Source organism: Hetaerina americana, unplaced genomic scaffold (assembly GCF_022747635.1).
Source record: "Hetaerina americana unplaced genomic scaffold, ioHetAmer1.1.p SCAF_1, whole genome shotgun sequence".
NCBI lineage: Eukaryota > Metazoa > Arthropoda > Insecta > Odonata > Calopterygidae > Hetaerina > Hetaerina americana.
In genome coordinates, this window is record NW_027286069.1 from 90,284,204 (window position 1) to 90,307,957 (window position 23,754).

The following is a 23,754-nucleotide window of genomic DNA, read 5'->3' on the forward strand; positions in this document are numbered from 1 at the left end:
TCCGTCCTGTCTGAAAATTCTAAAGCCTTTAGAAGAAACCTCCTCTGTTGCAATGGCTTGCGATGACCACCTCATAGTTCCTACAATAAATATTGACTTCCGTACTTATAATCGTTTTTCAAACTTCGGCAGTTGATTGATTCTACGGAGATAGCTCAATACTGGATCAAACCATTCTAATTTCTCTTGCTGATGTTTCTTACTATAGGAGTTATTCCTGCTTATTATCATGTGGTAAGTCAAATATTTCATTACATATGCCGCGATTGAGAGGGTCGCCACCAATGAAGAAACCAAAGGAATCCTTGCATCACACTTAAAGAAACGATTTCAGGAACATGTTACAGTAAGAGGAGGAACGAAAACACTCAGAATATTCCGCCTGGTTAAAAAACAATGAAAGAATCCGAGAAAGTAGCTCTTTTCCTTTTCTGAGTTCCGACTCCTAAAGGAGTACAATATCGCATACAGTAGCGACAGTGATTTTGAAAGTTCCTTTCAGTGCTCTAAGAACTTTCTTAGTCGGTTTAGGAAGAATGTCTGATTTTACGCTACCAAGTCTTAAATAGTATGCCACAGGTTGCTTCCACTTCCTTGGACCATCATGAACACATTTCCCTATTTAGAAATAGTTGCGAATTATTAGAGAACGATTATTGTTGGTTATATATTTACAATACACCAGAATACATGCCGGATGATTATCGCAGAAATTGACACATTACTAACATGCCGAAATTACTTACCGAAAAACGGACTTAAAGGGAGAATGTATGTAGGTACATATGCCAGTTAATATAGATAAAGTTATGATCAATATTAAGGCCTAACAATAATATTAACACCAAAGTCGGAATTTCAGGCATTCAAAATGCGAAATACTTTTTCTGGGGACGTATTGACTGCCATACACCTGCTTGGCCTTCAAAATATATTTTAAAAATTTCAACCGTAAAAAAATCAATTAATTATCAATAAATTATATATTCAGGTGCAATGACACTACAATATTTTTGTACACATCACAAAAATTTCGGAGCCACCAGTAACGAGGCAAGTAGAAACTATTTTTCATTAATCGGCATTCACCTACGAATCACATTCTTGTTAATCAAAGCCAAAAGAGTAATTTATTGGCAATAAGTGCGTATTAATTTAATTAGGTAGTTTATTAACCCCTTGACTCCCATCGGAAATTAAAACTGTTTCACCGTTTAACACGTAAAATTGTCTAGATACCCACAAATTTCACGATTTTATCCGCAGAAAATTAAAATGCTTCCAAAATTCACTTTGGATCCCACTATTTATCGAAGTTGAAATTGGAAGTACGGCTTCTCCTAGTTTTAAAACTCTTTCAGAGGTGGTAGATCTTAAGGCTAGATGGTATGACCAGATGGTATGGGCCAGATTAAGGACAGAGATCAGTAAAAAATGATTCGTTCTCTAAATGAGTAACTTCATTGTTCTAATCACTGAGGAAATCGAGTAGGGAGGAAATGAAACGTTACATGAATTCATATCCCAAAGGAATCAAATAATATCATTTGCAAAATATTAAATTATTTTCATTTGATATTGATGTGATTTTTACTCGCTACACGTAAATAGGCATATTTGCTAGAAATGATGGTGTTATGTTGCATCGGATTAGCATTCGAAACAGAAAACCGCCCATTGACAAACAAAGCTATTTTCAGTAAAAATACAAATAGATACTGAGACAGTAAAGGTTAGGTTAGTTTTCGCCAATTCCAATAACATCTTACAATCTAGATCAGTACATAATCACGATATCAACTGCTAAATTACATAGTCCCACAGGAAGTTGCCCAACTAATCAGATCACCATGAATATTAAGACCGGTTCAGTAAAGCAGTTGAATCCCTAATAACTTTCCGTTCTTCATCTATTCTCCCGTGAGATGGTGCCTTGATCAATTTCATCGGTGCTTATTAGTGGGTGTATAGAAAATTCGTATTTGGATAGTCATCGTCTGTTGTCATTACCTTGAGTTGTCTACTTACGATTGAAGATTTCAATCATCTGTTTAAAGCTTGTTAAATATAGTGAATGTGGGCCGTCTAAGAGAGATTGGATCTCTCAATCTTCATAAATCGTTCAAATTTGCATATTCACTAGGTACTGTAATAGAACTTGAATATTTTTGTTTAGCCATGGCTCTGGGGACTTTAGAGGACAAATCTATTTGGGAGGATGCTGAAGTAAGTGTTTTTGTTTTACGTTTATTACTTATAGTGGTAAAATTCTGGAATTCATACATTGTTACCAATTTTGGTGTATTTTTCTTCCAGGAGGCCCTTGGAGAAGAAGTGCTCCGAATGTCAACAGATGAAATTGTTAGCCGTACGAGGCTGCTAGATAACGAAATAAAAATAATGAAAAGTGAAGTAATGAGGATTTCGCACGAGCTGCAGGCACAAAGTGAAAAAATTAAAGAAAATAATGAAAAAATCAAAGTCAATCAAACACTGCCGTATTTGGTTTCTAATGTCATAGAGGTATTTCAGAATTTTTCTCATCACTTATACAAGTATTGATTTTAGTGTGAGTAAATGGACGTTTTCACCAATCTTATTTACTCTACGTGATTGGCTTCATTTGCATTTGTTTACATTCTTCATTTTCTACATAAACTAGGATTTTGAAAGCCTGTTTTTCTAAAAAAAATTCATATTTATGGCTAAGAGAAAATGCATGGCAAATGAATTGAAATTTCGAGGGCACTTAATGGATGTATATATTTTTTTTAAATAACTCGTCAGCGTATGTCGTGACATGATGTGTAATACCAAATTTTCGTGGCGACCCGATTCCCATAAATCTATTCGGAAATATTTGAAACCCTCCCAGCATATAAGATAATGTGCAATTATTGAAATGTGCAGCTCTTCTCAACGAAACGATTTGCGTGCGTTTTACTCCACTGTGCATTAAAAAAGACCATACTCTTTATGGATTTGTTATTATCAAGCCATGCAGAGCCACAAATGTGCGCTTCGTAAAGATTGTGACAAATATTTAGAAGAAAATACTTGTTCTTGTACTCAGTGGTTCAAAACCTGGAGAGAAATCGTATATTGATATTTTTTGCCATATATGGCAAGATATAAAATACTCGAAGTCATCAATCAAATAAAATCCAATGCTAACTTCGGATTCTTTTTTGGTTTGACATTTTCACCTCTTGGATAAATGCTCCTGTGGGAATAATAGATCGTATTGCGCAGTTTTCCTGGTTTAGTAGTATTTATTTTATTTTATTTTAAAACATTGTTCACATACAGCAGTGGCGCCAATTTACAGTGAAAAATATAACAAACATAAAAGAGGACAAAAGACAATAACAGTATAACAATAACAACGAGAACCAAGCATGGACCGGGGAAAATTTTAATTTACTGAAAGGTGGGATAAAGCTTGGGTGGTGAAGTTTTTGCATGATAGTTTAAAGGGGTCGACAGTGTGAGGGAGTGAATTTAGAAGGGAGGAGAGGCGAAATAACAGTGAGCGCTTGGTGAGAGTTATTATAGATAGATATATCTAGGAATATGAAGATGATAATATATAGAGAGATATATCTAGGAATAGGAAGATGGAGTAGGGAGTGGGTGCGGGTGGATCGGGTAGGTATTCTGAAGTTAAAGAAAGATAGCAGTTCAGGGCAATCAATAGCCGAGTTTAGGGTCTTGTAGAGGAGTTTTAAATCAGCTTTAAGTCTGCAGCTTTGGGGACTAGAAATGGATAGGGAAGACAGAACAGCATTTGAGGACATATTGCGGTAATGTGGGACTCGGTGTTTGACTATTTTGGTAAAGAAGTGAGAGATGCAATCAAGGGATTTAAGGTTAGTTGGGGATGATGTGGACCAAATGGGGGAGCAATATGATGGGAAGGACAATTAATGAGAAGTACGAATGGAGTGCAATTGGATCTTTAATTTCTGTGAAGCGGTAAAGAAGGCCTAGTAGGGACATTGCTTTATTTTTTAAAGTCTGTATGTGGCCGGAGTAATTTAGTTTCTGGTCAATTAAAACGCCAAGGTCTTTAATGGTTATTACTCGATTTAAGGGAGTTGAATTAATTGAGTATTTAAACATTAAGGGGTTTTTTTTCAGAGCAAGAGTCATGATGTTGCATTTTCCAGGGTTTAAGTTAAGCCTCCAGGTATCACACCATAGGGAAATTTTATGTAAGGCAAGTTGAAGGTGAGTACAGTCAGAAATGTTATTAATTTGCTTGTAGATTTTGCAATCATCAGCGTAGAGAAGTGTATGGAACTGGGAGGAAAGGAGTTGGGAAGGAAGATCATTAACGAATAAATTGAAAAGATATGGCCCAAGGACACTGCCCTGGGAAACCCCAGACGTGACAGGAGACCACCACTTAGAATGTGTTTCTGCTTGATATTTAATCCAATATTATGATTTTAATCCTACAGGATTTATTCCGTCTTCTGATAAAAATTACTAATTATACAAGTCCTACAGTTGATTGTAGAGGCCTTGACTGTATAATTCCTTATCAAGTGCGTGTGTGGTTTTATTATGACAGGAAAATTTCACAGTAGTGTTTTATTGGTATGACATTATCAAATTTCATTGAAAGTCGACGATGACATAACCATAGATTGGTTAATTATGTCTTCATGTAACATAGTCAACATCGGAATATTTTTACCATAATTTTTATTATTTTATTTTCTAAATGTAATTGTAAATGCTGTAAACTGAGGCACAGCTGTGTGATAATCCTAGCAACATGTAAAAAATGTAGTCTGCTCTTTTGCCGAGTGTATCAGTATTTTGTGATATACGAAAATTTTAGAGTGGATTATGGGCACACATGAATGATATCTATATTCATAATGACTATCCTGGCAATGCATTGTCTGTAATATATCTGTGGTGGTCATCAAAATTTCTCACATAATCCGCTAATGACATTCTTTCTTTGTGTTTTTTCAAAGCTATTAGATGTGGACCCTCAAGATACTGGTGAAGAGGATGGTGCTGTTGTTGATTTAGACTCACAAAGGAAAGGAAAGTGTGCTGTTATCAAAACATCTACTCGACAGGTACATATTCCCAAAATGCTATTAATTAATCAGTGCAATTATAAGCTGGCATTACCTAGATAAATGGAAATATTTGCCACTGCGCCATCCCCTTGACCTTGGGGTAAAAAAGTGCAGATATATGAAAGAGTAACAATGATAATTTCCAAAAATGCTAATTTCTCTCTTTATGAAAGATATTATAATAATAGCAGTATTTAATTGTCCTGCATCAACGTATTCATAATGAATAGGATGTGTCAAAGAATATAAATGTATATAGATACACAATCCAGGTATGATACCTGAAAATTTTGAAGTCTTTTAGAAATAATCATAAGAAAAAGAAAGGGGTGCAAGAGGATTTAAATGGGGGGGGGGGGGGGTGATGATTTTGTGGAAGATAGACAGGAGTGAAACAGTGGTTTAATTATTGCGTTATTTGTCTTCGTTTGTTTTTTTTCAGACTTATTTCTTACCTGTTATTGGTCTGGTTGATCCTGAACGTTTGAAGGCTGGTGATTTAGTTGGAGTAAATAAAGATTCATATCTAATTCTGGAAACATTACCTGCAGAATATGATGCTCGTGTAAAAGCTATGGAAGTTGATGAAAGGCCTACTGAGCAGTATTCAGATATAGGAGGGTTAGACAAGCAGATTCAGGAAGTAAGTAATCAAGCGTTTTTTTAGTGCATTAAACTTAATATTGTTTGGTTTTAAAACTGCATGAGTGAATAATTTATGCTCAAGTGACATTAATACCCATACTAGTACCTTATAAAAGGTTTTGATCACAATTAAATTTATTCTTATGTGTATGAGTTGTTGGTTGATACCCAAAAGTATATGTGTTTATCCTAAATTGCCTACATTGCATGCTGTTGAAGCAATGACAACTTGAACTCTGACACATGTGAAATCCACACTATTCATGGTGCAGAGTTATGGATAGATAACCCTGTTGTCTTATACCTTGTTGCCCTCACACTCCATTTTCAATAATATCTGTGTACATTAGGAAAGCATATCCCTTAATGAAAAGTATCAGGTACCTATGTTTAAGTCCATTAATGCTTTATTTTTGAACCCTAAGTGTTGAATTTTGAAATCTATAAGCAGTTAATCAATTAATTATAACATGAGAATTTGAGTTTTCCTTTTGTTCATATATATTGTTTTAGCTAATTGGGAGGTGACACAATTAGTTTCATTTTGTCCTGTGTGAATAGTGCCCCGCTTTAATTTATTATATTTTCAACTTTCAATGCATCATACTTGAATGATTAAAATGCTAGATGTAAGCATATTGAAAATGGTTTCCGTATTCTAATGGAGCATGGCAAAGATTCATTCATCAATTCTTTAATTTTCTAATTCAAAACTTGACTTCATGCCATCTATTCAATCTGTCCATTGAAAATTCCCTTTTGCCTTGATCTTTTGTACTGTATACCTCTTAGTTTATGTATTTATCCCTTGGTCTTCTTTTTGGGGCCTTTCCTTCTAGCTCTGCCAATTTATTTAAAGCGGAAATTTTTTTTTATTGTCTGAGTTTTGGGAATTAATCAAAAGCCAGAAGTATTTGGGAGTTAGTAACCCATTAAGGGTAAATTCTTGCTACATTTTGCTGAAATTCAATTTGGTGGAGTTGTTTTGCCTGGTGTCAGCAAGCTTCAAATGTCAGGGTTAAGGAAAGTATTTGTACAAACTCCAGGAATTTTGAATGTTTTTAGAACTAATAATATCTCATGCTTCCTAGAGGAGTTACTGTCTCTATCGGGGCTTGTGATGAGGAAGGTAGTCCATTACACGAGTCAATACTCAGCCATGAAGGAGATTGATTGCATTTTCCACATAATCCTCTCCTAAAAGACTCCCATAGGAGACAGTTGATAGTGTCATTAATGTGGCCCAAGTCAATCCTATTCCAAGCGGGAGTTGGTGGACTTGAGGTAGGAAGGGATTTTGGCTGGGGAGTGGTGGATGACCATTTGCTGCTGGGCTTGTCAGAAATGTCCAAGGATGGATGGTCTGAGTACGAAAGGTCACTTATGTGGGGGTATCCACCTCTAATAAGCATGAAACAAAATCAAGTTTTGAGCATGTTGAATTGTTTTAAACCAGCAAACACTTTTTCATTGGAGTTTGAAGAATTAAGAAAGCTTACTTCTTGTTTGCAGTAATTTTTCTTTGTCAGATGAGTATGGATGCTGCTGAAAATACAGCAACACAATGTTTTTCCAATCAGTTCATCTAAATATTTCTGTAGATTTTGAAATTGATATTTCACACAATCACGTACCTGCATTGTCATTTAGTCACATCTCTGTGAAGGGTTACACATTTTAACATTACAGTTTTTTTATAAACAAGTCAATAACAAAACTTGTTTTTTAAACTGTAGAGTGTTTTACAGTTGAAAAAACATGTTATTGAGAACTGGATTTATTTGAATATCACCTGAGAGTTATAGCAGAAAAAGTGCATGGTGGAAGCACCAAGTATGTTGACTGCAGCCAGGGAGGAAGAGGAAAATTCACTGGCTTAGTGGCAGATTGATTTGAAACCACATTTGCTAAGAGAGGAAATTGGGAAAACTAAAATAACCTTAAGATGATCTCTTGAGTGTTTGTAAAAAGTACAATTGGATAAGTAAGTAAGTATAATTGGAAGCAGCATTAGTTGCATTCAGCTGGCATAATTAGTATATGAATAAATATCATGGAAAATACTTAGTGTATGATGCATATAGAACAGGCTTGATGTCCTTCTTGCCTCGTAATCACCATTCATTTCTCTCAGTTGTTTTCATATCATATCTTATTTATTAATTTATTTTATTTATTTATTTATTTATTCAGTATAAGTCCGAAAACAGCGCATTCTGGCCTTTACATTGAACTATTAACAACGATAACAATTATAACATTTACAAACACCCAAGCCCTAGGTGGAGAAAAACTCACCCAGGCGGGAATCGAACCCGCGACCCTTGGAATGGCAGACGAGGACGTTACCCCGCCGCCACCGGGGTCGGCCCGGTGTTTATGGTTAAGCACTGATTGGATCAAACAGAATATAGTTAAGAGATGTTGGCATTAGTTTAAAGGATTGTTTGGTTCATTTGCAATGTATAATTTTTGTGTTCAACTACATAAATAGAATAGAAAAGGAGATGGTTATACAGAGCAGATAGAAAATACCCATTTCAGTGAAAATGCAAGACTCAGAGATAACCAATAAAATGTAGTTGGAAGCTCATTTCATATTGAGGTTATTAAGGAAAGTTCATAATTTTCCAGGTTGGGATGAGTTAAGGAAGTAATTAGATCAAAAGAATGTTCATGTTTACGATAATATCACTCTTTTTAATCAACTTTGTAAGCCATACATTGTGCACATGTCATTATTTTTATCTCAATTGCATTTTAGTTGATTGAAGCAGTTGTCCTTCCAATGACTCATAAGGAAAAGTTTGAAAATCTTGGGATCCAACCTCCGAAGGGAGTCCTTTTGTATGGCCCTCCTGGTACTGGTAAGTTTTGTTTAATTTTTCGATTATGCATTTCATAGAATGATCTAATATGTTTATCTTTGTGAAGCTTTTACGCTTTAGATAATTATTTTTCTCTTTGTGTTGTCTATAAAATCAAATCTTGAGATATCCAATCAATCATCCTGCCACATTTTTCAAGCTCTTCTTTCATGTAATTCATTTTCTTTATTATCAGGTAAAACATTATTGGCCAGAGCATGTGCTGCCCAGACAAAGTCGACATTTTTGAAACTTGCTGGTCCTCAGTTAGTACAGATGTTCATTGGTGATGGTGCAAAATTAGTCCGTGATGCTTTTGCACTTGCAAAAGAAAAGGCCCCTGCCATCATATTCATTGATGAACTGGATGCAATTGGTTGGTATATACATTGAAATATAAGAATAATTACATTTTTAAAAGTTGTGAATTTTTTTAATAGATAGGAATTTTGCTCATTACCCCAATTCAGTATTTTTTTAACTGTGTTATCTTGGATAGAAGGCTGTTGGGATCGAATTTAGTATGAATAAAACAGTGAACTAAAAATATGCCCATCTCATTTCACTGCATAATTTGTTATCAATTTACGTGCTATTTTCAAGAATCATTCGGAAAGAATTCTAAAAGTGACATCTCATGCAAAAGCAAAAGTGTTATCATGAATTAGTGAATGGGGGGGGAATTTAATCTAAATAATATCTAACAGCACAGAATGTATTACCAGTGTTACTGTTATAATTCCTGTAAACTGCATTTTTGATTAGATATTTTAGATAGTTGTCAGCTTTTTTTCCTAATTCTTCTCAACTTACTGCTCTTAGTATGTAATACAATTTGAACATTTTTCACAATGGATGATTGAATTTGAGGAATACTTTAGGCAAAATTTACAGCTTCTCCAGAATAATTACCATATATCATTAAAGGTGGGTGGCAGTAGTCCATGAGTAGAGCATTGGATTACAGACCGCCGGGCCCGGGTTCGATTCCCGGGCAAGCCTTTCTGGGTACCTGTAGCTCCACCCAAGCTATGTTATTTTTCGTGTACCGGATCTTCCTGAGAAACCGTAAATACCACAGGGAAAGGAACTGCCCCCCCTACCATGATGTGCAAATTTCACATGCTGTCGAGCTTATTACTAGGTGAACTCTACCATCGCCTACCAAACCAAACTTTGGGGTTGATTACTGTATTATGATTTTTATATCATTAAAAACAATGTATTTATACATTATATTCAAATTAGCTTTTTTAGTTAACTATAATTAAACTAGAAGCATTTATTCGCTTTCACAAAAAAATCACAAACTTAAATTAATCTTGGGTTTATGGTAATGTCCACGAAGCACATTTCATCATTGGAAGCATTCCAAAGTACTGTAGAAATTCTTATTGTATTGTGTTTATAAAGTTTTAAGTAAATCGCATAATCATATATGTACTTCTCGCTTGCTTTCTTTTGTAGTAATGAATTGAGCTGGGTCACTGTTAATAATTATAGAAAGGTCTTCTATCCGAAAATAAACAGGGAAATTAAGACTTATTGGTCAATTAGGTAGATAAAATGTTGACATAGGAGTTTCAGCTTCCTGTCTGTTGTTGATAAAATGCATTCCTACACTGATTATGTGGTAACGTACTTATAATTGTACATCAGGTCCAATGCACTGAACAAGTATTCCCTTTCAGGCACAAAGAGATTTGACTCAGAAAAGGCAGGAGATCGAGAAGTTCAGAGAACTATGTTGGAATTGCTAAATCAGTTGGATGGATTCAGTTCAAATTCAGACATCAAGGTAAGCTGTAGTTGTTGCTACCCCAAAGGCCTGCAGTAAATAATCCTTATAAATGTGAAAACGTTTCAACAAAACCAGAATAAACCTTTGGTTAAGAGGGAAGTTGTGATATTAAATAGATATCAAATATTTGGCTGGTGAAGGTGTAGAATAGCAGAAGGAAGGACAATATTCACCTACCCATTTCCTCTGGAAATCATTCCTCATCTTGAAATGATGCCCACATATGTTTGTGTCCTTATATGTTCCTGTTATATGTGTCACTGTAAATTGGCAATCCTGCTGTATGTGCACAATTTTTTACTAAATAAATAAAATAAATAAATAAATATTGTGTGTGTACCTACAGGTTTGCCTACCTTGCCATTAAGCATCAATTTGGGCATTCTGTCATTTGCTATCCTTCCTACTTGGCCCAACCATGCCAGCTGCAGTGACTTGGCAAATCTAACTATGTCCTTCCCTTCTAGTAGTTCATTTATCTCCATGTTCATTCTAATTCTCCTTCTCTAAGTGCCGGTGGAATACACGGCTTATCTTTCTTCAAAGTGCCAACAATTGTTGAATCCCATGATAGTAAAAATTTTGCCAATGGCTGAGTACTGAAGTAATTATCCATTGTAATATTCCTATCAAATCCTTTGTACGCTGCCACCAAGTCTTTGATAATTTCCTCATCAACGTTTTTCTCACGCCCGGCACTAGATTTTCCTGTGTAAACCTGTACAGCAAGGGGATACTAATTTTCAGCATCCTATATCCACCATACTTTGATTCCATACTAGGCTGGCTTTGATGTAGTATATTAAGTGAATTTAGTTCGACTTCGGTATGCAAAAAGTTGCTCATCGATTGTCAGGTGCTCTATTGGCTTTTAATGTTTTGCCAAATTACTATTGAGCATTGTCCAAAGGTCTCTCATTGGATTTACACTATTTCAATTCTTAACAATTGAGAAGTTCTATTTTTTAAACCCACAGAGGTTAAACAAATTATCCTCAAGAGTACGTAATTTTAGGAGCAGAATTGTTTTAAAATTTAAGAACAAATGTCTTTTAAAGCCCATTATACTTTATTAATGATATGGAAATGAGTTACCCACAAAATTAGGGGCATTGAATTAATAAAAAGTCCCTTTTTATAGAGAATTATCTCCAAAGCATTTCAAAATAATAAATGGTTCAATTTTTTGTTCTTGTAACAAGATTTATTTTTTTTAGCTATAATTCTTATTACATTGATTTTAAATAACATTTCAGTGGAAAAATTGAAAATAGAAGCCTGTCCATAGTATTCTTTTTAGGATTTCTTTTATTTATTCATGTATCTAATGGTGATTAATATTGTTTACATAGGTGATTGCAGCAACTAACAGAGTAGATATTCTTGATCCAGCCCTTCTTAGATCTGGTCGGTTAGATCGTAAAATTGAGTTTCCACATCCAAATGAAGAAGCTAGGGCAAGAATTATGCAAATTCATTCAAGAAAGATGAACATCAGCCCAGATGTTAATTTCGAAGAGTTGTCTAGGTCCACAGATGACTTCAATGGAGCACAGTGCAAAGCTGTCTGTGTAGAATCAGTAAGTTTATTCATAATTTGTATTGCCTACAGTAGTATAGGCATTGTTCTATGTGGACATACCCTGAAAAGGGACTTAAATGTTTAAGGATGTAAAAAAGTTTGTTTCAGGCTCTTTCTACTAATGTTCTATTAAATGTTGTATAAGTTGTAATTTAATGACTGCTCGTTTACCTAAAGCTTATCTGTACCTATTCATAAATATTTTGTCTTCATTGTCATGTTTCATTGTTCAGTTCATTTGGTGTTTTCCACTGCTTATATAGGAATACTGCTTGTTTTATTTTTCAGGGTATGATAGCACTTCGAAGAGGAGCAGCAGCTGTAACTCATGAAGATTTTATGGATGCCATAATGGAAGTGCAAGCAAAGAAGAAAGCTAATCTCAATTATTATGCCTAAATTTATGACATAATTTTTCTGTGAATCATTGCCAATTCATATCTATAGTAATATAATAAATTGTTTCACATGATCTCAATTGCTAATTATATTTTCATATCATCCATCTTAGTCGTTAAATAAATAAATCTTAGTGTCCAAAGTGAGATGGTAAGTAACTCAAGAATGACTATTTTTAAGCTAATGCTGTGCTAGAATGTAACATTTTTGCATGGAATATGCTAACCTCCAGAAATATACCTAATTTATTGCTAGATTAAGGGGACATGGTAGTTAAATGTTTGGAGCGCTGGGCCACTGACTGGAGGGCCCATTTTCAATTTCTTAGCACCCTGAGCTTCAGCCAAGCTCAGTGATTTGTCAGGTACCAGATCTTCTTGGGAAACTACAAGCAGCACAGGGAAAGGAACTGACCCTCACTGTCCTGATGTGTGAATTCAATAAGAAGTTGGGCTAGGTACTAGATGAGAACTTTACCCACACCTATGAAACCAACCTTTAGGATAATTATCGTGGTTTGGTTTTGGATTGCACAGATTATGAAACATTGGACTATTCATTGAGAAGACAATGGGTCGTCCAAGTTGGTCACGTGTCGAGGATAATCTATCTCATCGATTTAAAGCAGGTAAACTTGTCACTCTGTCAAGATTTTTTTGGCTGTTGGTCATAAATCAAAGATGTCTAGGTACCCATTAAGTGTAAAAAGGAATTTCCTTCTTGTCAGCATCAAAGAAATTGAAGGAATGAAAGTAGATGGAAAATTAGGTGCTCAAACTTGTTACCTTAGTCTGTACATGGTCTAAAGGCATCTGAAAACTGGAGTTAAAATGGTAGTAATGCTGAAAGAACTTCTCAAGAAATGCTTTATGTATATGCAAACGTGTGGCTAAGAAGAAACTTTACATTTTGGTCTGTTTCGATGAGATACTGATCCCAGAAACTGATGAGATAAAATTAGGGTTGTCTTCCGATACAAATGCAAATTCTTAAGAGAAGCGCTATCAGGATATACTTATAGTTCGATGCTTGAAGGAGATAATATTAGAAATAGAACAGAAAGTATATTCCAAAGAAGTTGGTACTGAAGGAGTAAAAATGGATAACTGCGCATCAGGGACTAGGGATTAAAAGCAAAGTACAGGCATGAAATATATTTTCTTAGGTATTATGGAATAAGCCTAACATATGGAAACAAAATCAGTTACTTGGTATTAATGTATCTGGGCTTAGGTGGGTACTTATGAATGTTCTTAGCTGTTGTCAGTGATGAGTCATGAAGCACTGTACAAAAATTACTTTATTGATGTCCATGAAAATCAGGTTTTCATTGTACCATGTAACCATGGAGTCAATATTTCCTTAACCTTCGTTGTTTTAAAGACTAGCGAAATTAAGGTGTTACATCATCTGCATACATGAACAGGGTTCCACTATTGAAGTAAGAGGGAAGGTAGTTAATGTATAAAGCAAAAGAAAGGGATCCAGACGGGAAATTTAGTAGCTGAGAAAGGGGTAACAGCCACAAAGGAACGAGTAATTGACGAGTAGATGGATATTTTATGGATGGATCTGCCGGTTAGAAAGGAATGTGTCCACTGACTGACAATGCCTGATATGCCATCGGTACTTAGTTTTCCCTATGCCCTAGGTTACTTATTTCCCCACGCTGTTATGTATCACCCTAACATACGAGTGCCAGTTTTAATTGGTAATGATTCTGCAAATTATTACCGTGTTGAAATGTAGTCAGTACCCACTTTGGGGATAAATAGCAGTGATGATGTGAGCAGGCAAATTCTAACAAAAGATACCTCTGGGAATCTATTTTTATGACCAGTGTGAATAATTATATGGAATAGTCTCTCAAGTCCTTAATACGCCGCATAAGTTGGACTGTTCTGAGGGTTAATGTGTACCGGCTAGTGCGTATTATGCATTACAGAAACAATTGCTGACTTCAAGAATGGTATGAACTAATTTATTTGTACACGCTTTTGGTAAATTATTTGTTTCAGAATCTATCATATCCACGTATCTTCAGATGAAATAACAGTAAATATTTTTACGATCCCGCGAATGCAACTTTTGTTAAAATAGTGGGCACTGTTTTAATTTGATCGGTAGCTAATAAATTGGTTATAAGGAAATATTAATGTCAAAATGAACATTTTTCTGCTGTTGTAACCCGTATATATCCCGATCTATGTACTGATTTAAATTCTTATAGAATTTACCGAAGAGTCGGAAGAAATATGGCGTCCTTTGACTTCAACACGTATGCAGAATACGCAGACTCGCCAAATCGGAGCGTTGGAAGGGTTGGAAGTTATTGACAAATTCGTCTGCCCGGCGTGGAGTTAGGAAAATAGAAAAAGTCATCTTGAGCCTGATAAGCTGTAATTTGGTTCACTTGCAGGCAGACCAATCAATAAGGACGCAACAATATTTGGCGTGATTCTCTTTCGTGAAGAGAGGCTACATTCCTACAATAATGTGTAAGTAAAACCTCAATATTTCTAATTACGAACATTAAAATTTGTTTTAGGTATTATTCAAGAGTGATTTACATCCTCTTTTGCAAATGTCTGTTACAATGACACCCTAGACCGTGCCTCTAACCGTTTGTGAAGATACAAACTTCAAATTACAACCATAAATAAGTTCCACAGGTGTCCATTCCCATTGTATTTGTTTTCCTTCGTGCTTTCCGTGCGCTTTACTTGAATATGAGAGTAATATGTCAGCTCATATCGAAAATGAGTATAAAGAATGTAATTTTTTATGATTTGTCGAGGCATGTGAATGGTCGTTTCCTTTTATTCTCAAATGCATATTTGGAATTCGAAGTTATTAGGTAGAAGTTTTGGTTGGGTTTTGTAAGAATCCACATCTTAGGGAATCGCAGGATCGATATGATCAACATCACCGTCTTTGTAATGTATCTTAGAGAATCGCATAGTCGATATGATATACGTCACCGTCTTAATTTTGCAAAATTGCAAGGGAACAGACGGAATTTTTCTCTGTCTCAGCGATAGGGAGCCCAATTCTCCATACTTCCCATTAATTCGTGCTCTATGATTCACGTTCAGGAATTTAACAATTCACCAAATGCTGATATATGTCTATATATTTGTATTGCATGTATTAATTGTGCCTTCCCTTGCGAGGTAAGGGTACTGGCCAGATTTTCCCAGAGATGGGCGCGTCCGTCCCCCCATCCCAATTCAACTTAAGCCCTCGTTAATTTGTGCTCTATGATTCACGTTCAGGTTGTTAACAAAACCCCAGAAGCTTATGTCTATACTCTGCGAAACAGTTATCAATTTTCCATTCTGTTTATAGCCATCCTTCGCTTTAGAATGGGACTGACAAGATTACCTAGACCTGGGCGCGACCATCTCTCCATCCAAGTTCTCATTAAGCCTGCATTGATTCGGGCAATATGATTCACGTTCAGGTTTTTAACAACGCGCCTGGCGCCATGTACGTCTATATTCTTCAGTCTTATGTACTAATGTTGTCCATGCTGTTAGGTAGAAGAACTCTAATTTCTCAAAGCAAAAATGCTATTCCATTTTTTTATACTTACATTACGCATTGCCTCCCCATTCCTCAAAACCAGGTGATCGTCATAGTACCGTTGATTAGTGATTTATGTCATTCTCATAATCACTGTCTTGTTTGAAAATAAACTTATGATCTTGTAGTCCTCACATTCAACTTTTGATTTATTTCAGAGCAGAATATAAGAATGGCCCAATTTTAACCCTGTAACTGCAGCCAAACACTTCTTATTAATCTTCTTGTGCCACCTACATAAAAATACTTTATATTTTCCACTCCCTTGAAATTATTCTACATGCTAAATATTAATTCCAAATGCTTTGTTGTTTTAATTTCCCTCTTCACTTTTTTAATTCCGGGGTAAGATATCCTTATGCACAATTCATTCTCTGTTTCTCTGTCATATCTTTTCCCATTTCTTAGCCATTCAGTTTCAACCACACACTGCTTTCCTGACTCCCTGCCAATTATTTTCTACCTTTTTCAATGATAATATATTATTTATTCCATCAGGTCATGCATACAATGGAATTTGTGAAATAAATTAAACTCATAAAACAGTCATGCCTAAAATTTAGGGTTAAGATATTCTGAGGCACTGTAAAAGGCATTCTCAAGAAGGAAAACCTTCAATTGTCTTTTGAATTTCTTGGCAACATAAATGTCTTTCAGTTATGGTGGAAGCTGTTGGTAACTATGAACCTAAGTAAAGGGTGAGCCATTTTTGGAGAGACTGAAGCAAAACATTTTGAGGTGTACATCGCTATTATCTGGAGTGTAATGGGAGTGGAAAGAGCTGCTAGGTGGGAAGATATTAGGATTTTCCTAGGCAAAGGAGAAGTATTGCAAAATATAGATGCAGGTTAAAGTAAATATCTAAAAAAGGGTTTGCCAAGTTTTCATATTGAAACCCCATGCAAATGCATTGACAGCTTGTTTCTGCAGAGATACTCTTTTACCTTAGGAAGAGTTGCCCCAGGTGATAATGCTATACATGAGAAAGGAATGAATTCTGGTAAACTGTGGGGGATGCCACTACAATAACTTTTAACGGAGTCATTCGCTGAATGCACATTGCAATGCAATCGTTTTTCAAAGTGCCAAAGCATTTTACACTTTCATGAACTGTTGCAAAGGAATGAATTTTGGCAAATTACAAAAACTTAAGCTTCTCCAGAGAAATCACTGAAGTGAGCCTTCTATAACGGAATAAAAAGACCAGTTGCCCTTTACTGCCAACATAATTATTGAGCTCTTTCCGTAAGATATTATCACTGGTGATGAAACCCATGAAAAAAGTTGTTTTTAAAAATTTTATACCAATTCCATTTAAAGTTTGCAAAGAGCTAGAAGTTGGCTGAGGCTTTTTTGGGTGAAAAATCAGATATGTAGTTTGATTACTAGTTAAATGTAAATTATTGGTGCTTATGTCCTCAACTATGGAGTAAGGTGATTTCATGAGTGTAAGTTAATAGTAAATACTAGATAGAAAATGTCATCAACATAGAGAAGTGGTTTACAGTTAACCATAGAAAAGCATCGATCATTCATGAAAGTAAAAAAAAGTGAAGGACATAGAAATGACCCTTTTGGGGCTCCACGTATGATTTCCGAAGAAGCAGTCTGTTTAGATAACACCAATTATGGGATGATGAAGATATTTTACCATCTATTTTATACAAGTGAAGTAGAACATAATCTGGTTAAAGGGTTTTCTTAAATACCCAGGCTTATGAGTTTGTCCAGCAAAATGCTGTGTTCGTTGCTGTCAAAAGCTTTTGTAAGGTCACAGAATATACCTATAGTGAATGCCGTTTCTCGTTGAAACATAATTTCAGCTCATTAACAAGTTGGAAGAGTGCAGTGGTAGTGGATCTGAGTTTTCTGAAGTCATGTTGAGTGTGTTGAATTAACTGTTTATGTTCAGGAAAATTTGTGATCATGCAGTCTACTGCAGTCTCAAAAATCAAAGAGAAGACAGATCAATACAGACATTGGAAGAGTTGCACTGATCATTGAAATTGTTAGCATACAAGATGAGAAATGGAAAGACAATTAAAAGTTATGTCTCCCACTCTTTGGTGGCCTTGCCAGCTTTCATATATTGAAGTTTAATGAGCTCCAGGCAACTGTCACAGTATGTATGGATGGTTTGGGAATATTATCTTACATCTGTGTTCATTCGCAAGAGACTTCCATTTTGAACTCCTCAGTCTTCTGTGAGGACATAGGTTTCAAATTTCATTTAGACTGATAATTCATGGTGTACATACATTTTTTTTTGCATTTATCAACTCCTCAGAAAAGTATTGACTCTGACAATTTTGCCTTCCATTAGACTTGATTTGTTGGAAAGGCAGAATTGAAATCTCGAATGAAAGAATTCATGAAAGATTCATAGGCCGAGTCAACAGGAAATGAGTCAAGAACATCATGTCAAGATTATATAGATAGTGATTGGCAGAAGTACTCAAGGGCAGAGATGGACTGTCCAGGCATGCTGGAGAAAGTATATTGGATGAATTAAGGCAAGGGGGATTTTATTTAAATTTGGCACTCAAGGAGAATGAATCAACAAACCCGAGTATATTGCTTTACGCAAAAAAATAATGTTTACAGCTGTATCAGTAATGACTTCGGTAAGCAGGGTGGAGGAATGAGGAAATATTATAGTTTTTATCATTCATCACAGTGAGACTAAAAGAAGTAAGCTGGTTAATAAAGCCCTATGTTCCAGTTTTGTGGACTTCAGAAAGTCTAAATTAGATTTCCAAAAAACAATGATGCACGAGCAATTTCTAGGAGTAACTGCTACCAATGCTTTGGACATGGCAAGAATAAAATCATTAATGTCTGTAGTCTTATTGTTAGGTGAGCAGTAGATACACATAACACGATATGATAAATAGCACCTTTAATTTCCTCCCAACAGTTATCCTTGGTTTACTCCATCTATTTAATTTATTTTTTTTGGGTATCTTGCATTCTAAACTAAATTATTTTTATGATGCCTGTAATCATTTCTTGCAGAAATGTAGTTGATATTTGCATAATTTGTGTGAAAACAGGGGAAAGTGTGGAATTTGAAAATCAATGGAGAATTGAATGGAAAATATTAGTAGAATCAGTAAAATACTGGTTACATTTCAATGCAACAATTTCAGAGTGTAGAAATCATTCGGCTTGACCGGGATCCTGGGCTAGGCGAATGATTTTTACTCTCTGAAATTGTTGCATTGTATGTATATTAGTGGATGACTCTGTCAAAAGTTACTGTTGAGGCATCTCCTGTAGTTTCTTGGAACTGGTTGCATTATATTTTATTGTTCTACATTGGTATGCCAACATCATCCTCTTCACAACGTCAAACACATGGCTGCAGCATGTGTACATAGCGTCCATGTATTTATGCCAAGTATGCATCTTTTCCCCAAATGCCCACATTAACGGAATTGAAAACCATTTTATAGCATGACACTTGCATTTAGCTCACTCTGTTAACAACAATGTTCTTTTGATAAACAGTAACAATATTAATAGGATGGTTTCTATGTTGGTTAGGCGGAAGAATGGGGTAAATATTTCCATCTCAATCTCACCCCAATGAAAGCAATTATTAAATATGAATAATGCTAGTTAAAAATTGGAATTGTAAGAGAAGTAATGGGAAGTTTATTATTTTCCTTCACAAATACAACAGCTTGTATGCAGAAGAAATTAATTACCAATATGTTTGGAATTCATGTATGAATACCAAAGAATGTGACAGTGCAGTCTTTAAAAATTGCTCAGCTTGGTATAAGTGGTTGGGAAATTGTTTTCATGAATGGGGTAATTAAAATCTGGTTAATCACATTTATTTTTTGCAAAGAAAAATAGGGATGATAAAACTGCCCTTGACACCCTACTTATGTTGCATCTATACTAATGCTGAATTTAATATAAATTTTCAGCTGTATCCAGTGGGACTTCATTCATACTGTCATCCATCCTCACCATCCTACTCTTCTCCGGGATGCAAATGTATCGTCAGTGGTTGGCGTCTACTCAGCTACTTACCATAGTTGGTGGTTACCTTGGATCTGTTCTCTTCATACTGTTTTTAACTGTATCCTTATTACACAATTTGACTAATTATTATAAATGTATAATACTTAGATAAGTAACCAATCAAAGTTTTGAAACTTTCATCCCAACTGAGGAACTCCTCACCTGTTTGTGCATGGTCACTTTTTGCACCTTCCTTGGGGACAAGGAACATTCTTCATTATTTTTCCCCTCTATTGTTTTGCTCATATCACAGTGGCTGCATGCTGGAAGCTTTTATTGTTGCATATTAATATCAAGTAAAGAGCTAATATTTTACATAAGCTTGCTTGAATTCATTAGCAGCTATATTTCTACTCCTTTAGTCTATATTTTTTTAAATATGTAATTTAGTTTTGTGATGCAGTTAGTATCCTTAACCAGTATCAAATACAGGCTGTAGGAAATATGGAGGCTGCACTTTTTGGAAAAGGCTTTCAGACTAAGCTTTTCCCTGAAGGTAAGTTTCAATTGTTCTTATTCACTGACACTGTTTAATTTAACAGGAAGAAAAATTCAACCCTCTCTCAAAGTTTTTCTTCTCTTGGCTATTTTCAGATTGAAATGCTAAAAAATGTGTTATTCAGAGGATTAATTAAAAAGAGTTATGGATTGTTCATTAATAGTTGACTCATTTTTCCATTTTTGAACCCCTTACTTCTCATCTCACTTATAAAACTTTTATGCTATTTAGAGGTATTTTAGTTAGACTATAGACCTCTGTTGTATTTCGTTAAGTAGTTAAAGTAAACATGAGTACCTCTCATGTGTGTTTCATCTGTTCAGAACACTGCTTTCTTTCTTCAACACCTGTTCAGCCTTATGTTTGTGATACCTATGTGATATCCATATTAAATGAGTTAATAATTTTCTACAGACTATTTTACGGTACATTATGCATTTCACCAACTTGCAAAAATTCTGTGGAAAATTACCAACTCATTTGATATGGACATAAAACAATCCCAATCAGATCTAAGGGGACACGCAAAAACAGCAATCCAAATAGGAAAGAGAAGAGTAGATGTGAAGGGCTGGTTTTCTTTCTCCCAAGTAGTTGAGATTGTGCACATCAACTTATCGGCCTATTAAAGGCATTTTGGTTCCTTCAGTTTCGATTTGTAATGAAAACTGTGTAATTACAATGGGTAAACAATGTGTTCAATTTATCCCAGTGCGTTGAAATCATATATGTGTGTTTGTATATACACATGTATATTTTTTCAATACTAATTACATTTCATCGATAGCTAAAATGGCAAAGTATCGGCCTGAGTATATTTATATATGTTGATAATGTACATGAAGTTAGCACTAGCAAACGAAAACACAGAAACACACAAAAAAGAAAAGAAACTAACATGTTTTCAAATTTTCAAGCAGATCACATGTACAAAAATATTTCCCTGACCGATATTTGAACCATAGATCTTTCAACTTGTTGCTGTAACCTTGATGCTGTTACCTCTTGAGCTATCAAGGAAACGTAATTTACACTGAAATCTGCTGGGGGTTTTATGCAATCAAGTGCCCCGATTCTTTGTTAAGGACAAACAGGAGAGGTGGGAAAGGCGGAATTGAGCAAATCACAAGTGGAAAAATATTTCCTTGACTGGGACAATGATGGTGGGGTGAGGGAACATGGGTGGGTAGGCCAGGGATAGAGCAGTGAACTACTGATCAGAGGGCCTGGGTTCATTTCCTTGGCATGCATCTCTGAGCATCTATTAAGCTCCACCTAAGCTGTGTGATTTTTTGGATGCCTGATCTTTCTGGGAAACTCTAACGGCACAGGGAAAGGAACTCGCCCCCCTTACCCTAAGTGTGTGAATTTCACATGCCCTTGGGCTTAGTACTGGGTGAACTCTACCATCACCTACTAAACCAACATTCAGGTTGATTACTGTGTTTATGGTTTTATTTACTCACATTAATTGCTACCTGCTTCATTATTTTGTTATTTTCTATTTTCCAGTTGTAGTTTGTCTTATCCTGTCCCTGTTGGCTGCAGGAATGGTGCACCGTGTTAGTAGTACAACATGGTAAGGGAAATCTTCTAACATCTAGAAATCATAGGTAGCATGAATAATCATCAGTAATTAATAAGAAATCTTAGTAGTAGAATCTTAAGTCATGCACATAATGACTGAAACACTGTGATTATTATGTGCATGAAGATTTTGGAAGAAATAGACATTGGCCAGCTGAGAATTATTTTGTTCCAATATTGTTGATTAAGTAATGTCTATTTTAATTTCATCAATTGTATAAAAGTGCTGCAGAATATACCTTAATATGAAACAGCCTAAGGAAAAACTCAGCCTAAATATTTAACGTAGCTATCACTCAATTGTCACTTTCTGTACCAAGGAGAGCTTAAATTATTTGAGGGTTTTCCAATTATTAACAATGCTACTAAATTATTAAATAATGTATAAAATAAATCAGTGCTGCATAGCATTGATCCTGCATAAAATTGAAATGATTAAATGTAATATGTTGGCATTTTTAATACCACTACAAATTTGGCAAAGTTAATTATTTTAAAATGCATGGTGAAGTTTCTCAGAACTTTCTTCTATTTGCACCCGTAAAATTTCAATAACTACATAATTATTTTAATTAAAAAAAACTTGACTCACGTTGCATGTCCATTTTTGATTTTCTCCACTCATGAGTTTAATGTGTCTATTCTAAATTGAAAAGTGTTGTGCCTTTAGTTTTGCTAACTTCTAATATGAAAATCATATTTCTTTATGCAGCCTAGTTTTCTCCATGGTTGCTCTGTACTACATAACTCGGATCTCTCAAGCAAAATATGCGGCTCCTCAACCTGCTGTACAAGCACCAGTCAAAAGGAAGAAGTAGGTTTGAATGCATAAATGGCATTAGTTCTTGGAAATGTATCACCCTGGCAATTGTATGTATTATCTCTGCAAATAAACTCACAGTGCTGTAGCAATTTGTATTTCTTTGTTAATAGTGAACTCTTGTTGTACATATTGATTGAACAGGGTTGTTACCAGACTGATAACCTGGGGGGATATTAGGGGATAAGGTCTTGAATCTATTGCCTCAGTTAAAATTAATAAATATTATGAATCAAATTTCATTGAAGGAAATTGTACCGCTGTCAAATCCCATTTAGCAGGGTTGTCTGAAAAATTAATCTTGTATATCGTAGCTCCTGTTCAATTATTGTAGAATAGTCAGTCTACAGTTATGTCTTACCAATTATTTTTTTCTCCGATTGCGCTGGTAAAAAATATACTTTTGCCAACATCTGATTTTAATTTTCCCATACCAGATGATGTATGTTACTTTTATGCCCAAGATCGCTGGGAGACTATGATGGTGTTTACCACCCCTGTTCAATTAGTACATAGTTTAATTTTTTACATATAATTCAGGATGAATTTTACCAAAAAATCTCGATTCTCCCTGAAAAAGTCAAAGAGTTGTGAATTAACTGTAACAACCCTGTTGAATTTTGCAAAGTAGTGTTGCAGAATAACCTCGACCATATTTTTCCAAAGACTAGACCCTTTTATGAAAGCTCTCTAAAATGTTCCCTTGCAATAAACAATGGTCATTAGGTTCGTATTTACAATTGTTTCTACTTTCAATATTTAATTTATGGCTGTCAAATATGACCCTTTCTATTCCAACATTAAAGTAATTAGGTGACCCACTTCAAGTTAG

The 23,754-nt window shown here is 35.2% G+C and overlaps 2 protein-coding genes across 2 annotated transcripts; both read left to right on the forward strand.

Moving 5' to 3' along the window:
• Positions 1 to 1,926: 1,926 nt before the first annotated feature.
• On the forward strand, positions 1,927 to 12,469 carry Rpt5 (26S proteasome regulatory subunit Rpt5). The gene is made up of 9 exons (XM_071583661.1): positions 1,927 to 2,226; positions 2,317 to 2,523; positions 4,992 to 5,099; positions 5,545 to 5,745; positions 8,512 to 8,614; positions 8,811 to 8,990; positions 10,306 to 10,412; positions 11,768 to 11,995; positions 12,286 to 12,469. The coding sequence occupies exons 1-9, from the start codon at positions 2,179 to 2,181 to the stop codon at positions 12,394 to 12,396; spliced, it is 1,293 nt and encodes a 430-aa protein (XP_071439762.1). The 5' UTR covers positions 1,927 to 2,178; the 3' UTR covers positions 12,397 to 12,469.
• A 2,157-nt stretch (positions 12,470 to 14,626) lies between these two features.
• On the forward strand, positions 14,627 to 23,010 carry LOC139686550 (protein KRTCAP2 homolog). Its single transcript, XM_071583662.1, has 5 exons — positions 14,627 to 14,894; positions 19,920 to 20,074; positions 20,449 to 20,512; positions 22,028 to 22,094; positions 22,815 to 23,010. The coding sequence occupies exons 1-5, from the start codon at positions 14,891 to 14,893 to the stop codon at positions 22,918 to 22,920; spliced, it is 396 nt and encodes a 131-aa protein (XP_071439763.1). The 5' UTR covers positions 14,627 to 14,890; the 3' UTR covers positions 22,921 to 23,010.
• The last annotated feature ends 744 nt before the right edge of the window (positions 23,011 to 23,754 follow it).